This window comes from Hemibagrus wyckioides, linkage group LG13 (genome assembly GCF_019097595.1).
Source record: "Hemibagrus wyckioides isolate EC202008001 linkage group LG13, SWU_Hwy_1.0, whole genome shotgun sequence".
Classification (NCBI taxonomy): Eukaryota; Metazoa; Chordata; class Actinopteri; order Siluriformes; family Bagridae; genus Hemibagrus; species Hemibagrus wyckioides.
This window is the reverse complement of record NC_080722.1, coordinates 20,568,703-20,576,626: the sequence shown is the minus strand read 5'-3', so window position 1 is coordinate 20,576,626 and position 7,924 is coordinate 20,568,703. Positions and strand designations below refer to the sequence as shown.

Sequence of the window (7,924 nt, the reverse complement as noted above, 5' to 3'; positions counted from 1 at the left end):
AGCGTTGGATGCAGTTGTGTAAAGCATGCTGCCACTGGACTCTAGATCAGTGGAGACGTATTCTCTGGCGTGACCAATCACGCTTCTCTGTCTGGCAATCCGATGGACAAGTCTGGGTTTGGCGGTTATCAGGAGAACGGTACTTGCCTGACTGCACTGTGCCAAGTGTAAAGTTTGGTGGAGGGGGGATTATGGTGTGGGGTTGTTTTTCAGGGGTTGGGCTCGGCCCCTTAGTTCCAGTGAAAGGAACTCTTAATGCTTCAGCATACCAAGACATTTTGGACAATTTCATGCTCCCAAGTTTGTGAGAACAGTTTGGGGATGACCGCTTCCTGTTCCAACATGACTGTACACCAGTGCACAAAGCAAGGTCCATAAAGACATGGATGAGTGAGTCTGGTGTGGAGGAACTTGATTCTAGAGGAATGGTCAAAAATTCCCATAAACACTCTCCTAAACCTTGTGGAAAGCCTTCCAAGAAGAGTTGAAACTGTTATAGCTGTAAAGGGCGGATCAACTCCATATTAAATGTCATTAAAGTTCATGTGCATGTAAAGGCAGATGTTGAAAGATGAAAACTTTCATCAATATCGTGTAACTTATATTTGTTACTGCCTCTAACACGTCACTTCAGCGCCTCCTACTGGTGGTTGTGTAGTTTAGTGTTTGTCCCTTCAGTGTTGCATTAATCCAGGGATTCCCAAACTAGCAGTCGTTACCCTACTTTCACAATAAACAAACAAACTCCTTTTTTTTACTCAATTATTTTACATATTAAAAACATTGAAGATAGATTTTGTGTGCTAATATTTTTAAATGTTACTTTTTCTCTATTCTGACATGCTGCACATTTCCCCGCCCATCGCTCTCTGTTGAGTTGTGTCCCAAATCACAGCATTATGTAATACTCTAAAGCACTAACACTAACCGGCTCTGCTATTACAGTTAGTGTACAACTTTATTGTCATTACAAAGTACAGGGACATAGCAACGAAATGCTGTTTAGCATCTACCAGGAGTGCAGAGTAGAAAATGTGCAAATGAACAAGTGCAAATAAATATGTAAACATACACTGATCAGCCATAACATTATGACCACCTGCCTAATATTGTGTTGGTCCCCCTTTTACTGCCAAAACCCTGACCCATCGAGGCATGGACTCCACTAGACCCCTGAAGGTGTGCTGTGGTATCTGGCACCAAGATGTTAGCAGCAGATCCTTTAAGTCCTATAAGTTGTGAGGTGGGGCCTCCATGGATCGGACTTGTTTGTCCAGCACATCCCACAGATGCTCCATTGGATTGAGATCTGGGGATTTTGGAGGCCAGTCAACACCTCAAACTCGTAGTTGTACTCATCAAACCATTCCTGAACCATTTCTGCTTTGTGACACGGCGCATTATCCTGCTGAAAGAGACCACAGCCATCAGGGAATACCGTTTCCATGAAAGGGTGTACATGGTCTGTAACAATGCTTAGGTAGGTGGTACGTGTCAAAGTAACATCCACATGGATGGCAGGACCCAAGGTTTCCCAGCAGAACTTTGCCCAAAGCATGACACTGTCTCCACCAGCTTGCCTTATTCCCATAGTGCATCCTGGTACCATGTGTTCCCGAGGTAAGCAATGTACATGCACCAGGCCATCCACGTGATGTAAAAGAAAACGTGATTCATCAGACCAGGTCACCTTCTTCCACTGCTCCATGGTCCAGTTCTGATGCTCAGGTGCCTATTGGTGGTGCTTTCAGCAGTGCACAGGGGTCAGCATGGGCACCCTGACTGGTCTGCGGCTCCATATGCAACAAACTGTGATGCACTGTGTATTCTGACCCCTTTCTATCAGAACCAGCATTAACTTCTTCAGCAATTTGAGCAACAGTAGCTTGTCTGTTGGATCGGATCACACGGGCCAGCCTTCACTCCCCACGTGCATCAATGAGCCTTGGCCACCCACGACCCTGTCTCCAGTTCACCACTGTTCCTTCCTTGGACCACTTTTAATAGATAATGACCACTGCAGACCGGGAACACCCCACAAGAGCTGCAGTTTTGGAGATGCTCTGATCCAGTCGTCTAGACATCACAATTTGGCCCTTTGTCAAACTTGCTTAAATCCTTACGCTTGTTCATTTTTCCTGCTTCTAACACATCAACTTTGAGGACAAAATGTTGACTTGCTGCATAATATATCCCACCCACTAACAGGTGCCATGATGAGGAGATCATCAGTGTTATTCACCTCACCTGATAGTGGTCATAATGTTATGGCTGGTTGGTGTATATAAAACTCTTTACTTTGTATGAATCTTCCTTCCATCCATTTTCTGAACTGTTTATCCTACACAGGGTCAATGAGAGCCTGATCCTATCCAAGGGGACCAGGGGACACCCTAACCAGGGTGCCAGCCCAACACAGGGAACACTCACACACTGGACAATTTAGAGATGCCAATCAACCTACCACACATCACTGGACTGGAAGAGGTAATCAGAATACCAGGAGGAAAACAGACACACACACACACACACACACACACACAGACACACAGACACACAGGACAGAGGCAGGAATTGAATCACTAACCCCAGAGATAAATGTACTAAACACTAAGCCACTGTGTCTCTCCTCTGTATGAATCAGTTTTGTTGATAGAAACACAAATGCAGAATTAGATTAGAAATGCAGATTATAAGAGTTAAGTAAGATTATTTATGTATGGAATACTTTACACATAAAACTACAAATTGTAAAATAAAAATAAAAGTAGTCTCTGCTAGATTTTGTGGCCATACAGCAACTTGTCATTTAGTCTGAGCTTAAAAAGAAACCATGGTGTAAACCTTTTATAGGAGGATCTTTTACATTTCATTTCATCAGATAAAAACACACCCAGTCCTCCTCTATACCATGATGAACATTAGATATTTAACAACATAGAACAGAAGAATCTGAAAAGAGGGAATGATCACCATGAAATCTCAAATGTGAGCCAATATATTTTTATTATCATCTATATAAAATAATACAAAACAATGATAAACATTAAACATAAACTTCATAAATATCTAATAAATCTTAAATATCTAATAAAATGTAGAAAAAAGCTTAAATATCTAATAAAATGTAGAAAAAAGCTTAAATATCTAATAAAATGTAGAAAAAAGCTTAAATATGTAATAAAATGTAGAAAAAAGCTTAAATATCTAATAAAATGTAGAAAAAAAGCTTAAATATCTAATAAAATGTAGAAAAAAGCTTAAATATCTAATAAAATGTAGAAAAAAGCTTAAATATCTAATAAAATGTAGAAAAAAGCTTAAATATCTAATAAAATGTAGAAAAAAGCTTAAATATCTAATAAAATGTAGAAAAAAAGCTTAAATATCTAATAAAATGTAGAAAAAAAGCTTAAATATCTAATAAAATGTAGAAAAAAAGCTTAAATATCTAATATATAAAATGTAAAATGTAGAATAAATCTTAAATATTTAATAAAATGTAGAAAAAAAGCTTAAATATCTAATAAAATGTAGAAAAAAAGCTTAAATATCTAATAAAATGTAGAATAAAGCTTAAATATATAATAAAAGGTCAATGGAGAATAAAAGGTCAATAGAAATGTCTGTGAACTCCAGCGATGTTTCTACAGCTGCTCAGGAATGAAGAAAAGTGAAAGAGGTTATTAATCAGTTCACAATAACAACAAACACTGAAATAACTATTTACTTACCTACAGAGAGCTCAAGCAACATGTCAAGAGAAAGAAGAGTGTTTAAAGTGTGACCAGGACATGGAGTAGTTTATTAAACTTTGGTTAGTTATGAATAAGTTAATAATCATCTAGGATTAAACTAAATGGAGAATAAAAACAGTTCTATGTTACCAATGAGCAAAACACACAGATTAATCTACTGATGAGGATCCAATAGCAAATAATAGATTTGTGTCCTGATCACTCTTTAAGACAAAAGGGATAGAGGTGTGTGTGTGTGTGTGTGTGTGTTAGAGGGGTGTGAATGTTGCTCAGACTCTCTCTATGGTCTTCATCATTTCCTGGACACGCTGCTTCACGATCTTCAACACTGCGGAGGCTAAAGCTGCTGGATCTCCGTAAAGCTCCAGAGGCTGATGGAAAAGGTCCTCAAGCAGAACTGTCAGTATATTCTGTACACACACACACACACACACACACACACACACACATCCAGCATGACATTGATGAGATTGATCAGAGAATTTAAAGCAGATTCTTTAGAACGTGTATCATGGCATTAGAAAAAGTTCCTGACTTACAGAAAGCCTTAAAAAGAGTCGCTCTGCCTCAGGCTCCCTGACCTCCACGTCCCACTGGCTGATGGCTAAAAACAGAGGCTGCAATAATCCTCCATCCGACTTTAAAGAAGAAAAACGAGAAACATGATGTTACGTGATAGAACCTTCTCCCAAGTTTTGCTGGCAGTTCTATAGTGTTTATGAGACTCTTACAGCTGGAGGCGGCGAGCTGTGTATAAAGCACCTGAACAAGACGAGCTCGAAGAACACATCGAGGAAGCTGAAATGGTGCAGCTGTACAGGAGAGAAACGTTAGAAAAAGCAGTTCCATTTACACCTTAAAGACTCCATCTCTAATCCTTTCCATTTAGCCAGGTGGAATTGTAAACGCTTATTTCCCAGCTTACCTGAGCCTGGAGCAACTCCGCCTCGATCCACTCCCAGTTGGACGGCTTTCTCACGAAACGGATCACGGAGTCGTAGGCCCGCTTAACACCGTCCACGTCCTGTCCGGAAAAGGAGACACCTCGTCACTGCTGTGTCACCTGGGCTAACGCCGGGTGTGTACGAGACAGAACCGGGGGAAATCAGCACTCACCTTTTTGTTGGCTGCTGCCAGACGCATGAGAATCTTCTTCCCTGACAAGTACAGGAGGTTCTGCACGAGCATGCAGTCCAACATTCCCTGAACACCAGAGATAACACACAACACGAGTCAAGCCAGAGTGGAATCTACCGTGTAGGAACAACACGTCTTCAGAGAGACTAGACGAGTAAAGAAAGGTTGACTCACAGAGAACGCCTCGCGAATGGCAGGCAGCTTCAGAGCAACGTCTGTAACTCCATCGAGCCAGAGGTGTGCGCTAAAACAAAACACGAGCTGACGATGAGCCGATTTTTGTTACACTGACATGAGACAACGTCAAAAGGTGAAGATGACCCTACCTGATGAAGGGTACCTCGCTCTCCTCAGGAGAAAGATCATCCACACTTTCCTGCAGACAGAAAACAGCATGAGATCATTAAACAGCACACAGTACATTTATCCAGAATCCCACTGATGTAGATACAAATCCGGTCTGAGACACTGGATTACCTCAAAATCTGACTCAATATCCAAGTCAGCATGAGGAGTGAAGGATCTTTCCTCTTCCTCCAGATGGGACGTGTCCACCTGATCCTCCACACTCACAGGTAGGTGAGAGCATCTCCCCTGATTAAAGGTTTGCTGTGAATAAAACACAAACATTGACAGTGCACATGAACAAACCCCAGAAGTGAACTCCACAATGTAGTGGACAGAGGAATGAATTTACCTCGCCGTCCTCGTGAGGCACAGAGGTGACTGTCTCCACGCCAAGGCAGGACTCCGGCTCTTTCACGCTCCCAGAGACTCGCTTATGAGGAAAAAAGGAGAAACTCAGTCGCTGTACTTACTAAAGCTTTGTGGTGCTGCAACAATTCAGCTCTTACCTGTACGCTGGTGAAAGACTCCTCACATGCGGTGGAGTTCGAGGATCCCTGTTAATAACAACCACGACAACTGCATGTCACTCAAACGCTCATCTATTCATAATGAATGCTTTATAAACAGAAAGAAGACTGCTATTACCAAAGGAACGCAGGAGGTCTCGGTGACGGTAAACCTCCACGGCTGGATGAAATACCTCCGCACTTCCACCGACTAGAGACAGAAACACAACACAGAGTGTGACTACGACATACAAACAAGAGCGTACATTCGTGTCTCTGCTGCTGCGCTGACTTTAATAAAACACCTGAAACTGGGAGCCGTAGATGTGGGAGGTGAGAAACCGGACGTTACTCCGAGCGCTGTGCAGGTCACCGGCACCACTGTGGCGTGAAAACTACAGCACAAACATTCCAGTGTGACTCTCATCAAAGCAGTTTCATACAAACACATGGAACAATTTCATTACAGTAAAAACTAGACTGAGAAAAGGAGGAAATATGAAATTACCAGGACGACAGCTGACGTCTGAGGGAGGAGTTCAGTGGGAGGGAGCTGCTGGATCGGCTCAGTGACCTTCATAAACACACACACTCTGTTAGAAATGAACAGCTAATAGAATTTTCATTGTAGTATGAAGTGTTTTAACTCTAGTGCTTTATTACTGACACATACCTGGACATCCTCCACTTCCTCCACATCAGCAACAGCTCCTGTAATCAATTGTACACATTTAACCAAATCACTATTTATTCATGTCCCTGCAGAGGGTGTGTGTGTGTGTGTGTGTGTGTGTGTGTGTGTGTGTGTGTGTGTGTGTGTGTGTCTGTGTGTGTGTGTGTGTGTGTCTGTGTGTGTGTGTGTGTGTGTGTGTGACAACAAGATCTCACTTGTTTCTGCAACATTAACTGTAACTTTAAAGTGTTAAAGATAATTGATGAAAGTTTTGAATAAAGACTGAAAATAGAGAATAAATCTCTGTGGTTTGAGAGGAAGAAGAGGAAAGCTAACAGTAACTCCGCTTCATGTCGGGCTTCTGGACATCACCCTGTCCTTCATTCATTTCATCTAAAAGCACAACTCCAAGTCTTTTATTCCTCACATCATCACTTTTAGACCTAAAATCCTCTTCTTAAGAGCCATGTAGCATCGCGGGCTAACGTTAGCTCGGCTAAGCGCTTTATAGCTAGCTCTGTTAGCTAAACTACACACCGGGGTTTATCCTGTTTATCCGCTGTAGCTGTGTATTAAAGTCTTTCATTTCACTCACACACACACACACACACACACACACACATATACTGTGACTCTGTAAACTGTAAGCTGATTATAAAGACACAAGCTAAGTGCTAAGTGAGCTCTTCTCTTCTTACCTGGAGCAGGTTGAGGATCGGCAGCGGGCAGACCGCTTCTCCTCTTCAGCCTGTGATAAGCCCAGTATCCCGCAGAGGCGAGCGCGAGCAGACCGCCGGCGCAGGCCACACCCCGGAAAGTGCTCGCGCTGGGAAGAAACTTACTGAAGTTCATCTTCTTGGTAGAGTAATCGTGGATTTGAAGCAGCGAGAGTCCACTAGCAGTCCAAATTGTTGTTGTTTGTTGCCGTGTTTAATTTTAAATACCTCTAGAACGCCTCCTGGTTACGTCACGCATTTTAAAAATCAACTACATGGTGACGTATGTTTCGTGTATTTATTTAGGTATTAAATAAAATAATAATTAATAATTAAATTATTCGTTATTAATTATAACGAGGCGCGAGTGTTAAAATAATTTTAATGAAATAATTTTAATTAAAAAAACATGTCAATTCTATATTTTTAAACAGTATCGTGTTTTGTACCGGATATTGATATGGACACCGACACGTCAATGAGTCCGCCATATTGGAAGGGGCAGAAGTCGTTCATAATGCAGTACAGGTTTTATCTACAATTTGTAGTCGACCTTTATAAACTCATGCTGTAACTCGCTTTGTCTTTGTTACAGATGACCTCCTTTTCGTAGTCTCCATCTATCTGCAGATCTGCTTTGACACATTTATATCTTCCACAACACTTCATTAATAAAAATGGAATAATGAGTCGATCATGTGCTCCAAACCAGGGGCGTCGCTAGGGCTATTCATTCGGGGCTCGAGCACACGAACACACACACACACACACACACACACACACACA

At 41.7% G+C, this 7,924-nt stretch overlaps 1 protein-coding gene across 1 annotated transcript; it reads right to left on the bottom strand.

The window, feature by feature from the left end:
• Positions 1-3,576: 3,576 nt before the first annotated feature.
• LOC131363318 (uncharacterized) lies at positions 3,577-7,446 on the bottom strand. The gene is made up of 15 exons (XM_058405717.1): positions 7,121-7,446; positions 6,423-6,460; positions 6,258-6,323; positions 6,055-6,144; positions 5,889-5,960; positions 5,750-5,797; positions 5,593-5,673; positions 5,373-5,504; positions 5,222-5,271; positions 5,070-5,139; positions 4,875-4,961; positions 4,684-4,782; positions 4,490-4,570; positions 4,298-4,396; positions 3,577-4,168 (listed from the first exon to the last, which is right to left on the bottom strand). The coding sequence occupies exons 1-15, from the start codon at positions 7,272-7,274 to the stop codon at positions 4,028-4,030; spliced, it is 1,308 nt and encodes a 435-aa protein (XP_058261700.1). The 5' UTR covers positions 7,275-7,446; the 3' UTR covers positions 3,577-4,027.
• Between the last annotated feature and the right edge of the window lie 478 nt (positions 7,447-7,924).

Bases quoted from the DNA above. Each gene is read 5' to 3' on its own strand.
- LOC131363318 (XM_058405717.1), bottom strand. From the start codon at position 7,274: ATGAACTTCAGTAAGTTTCTTCCCAGCGCGAGCACTTTCCGGGGTGTG. The intron at 5,505-5,592 runs GTAAATTCATTC...TTTTATTCACAG, and splicing joins TGCCTCACGAGGACGGCGAG to CAAACCTTTAATCAGGGGAG. The intron at 5,140-5,221 runs GTAGGGTCATCT...GTTTTGTTTTAG, and splicing joins AGCGAGGTACCCTTCATCAG to CGCACACCTCTGGCTCGATG.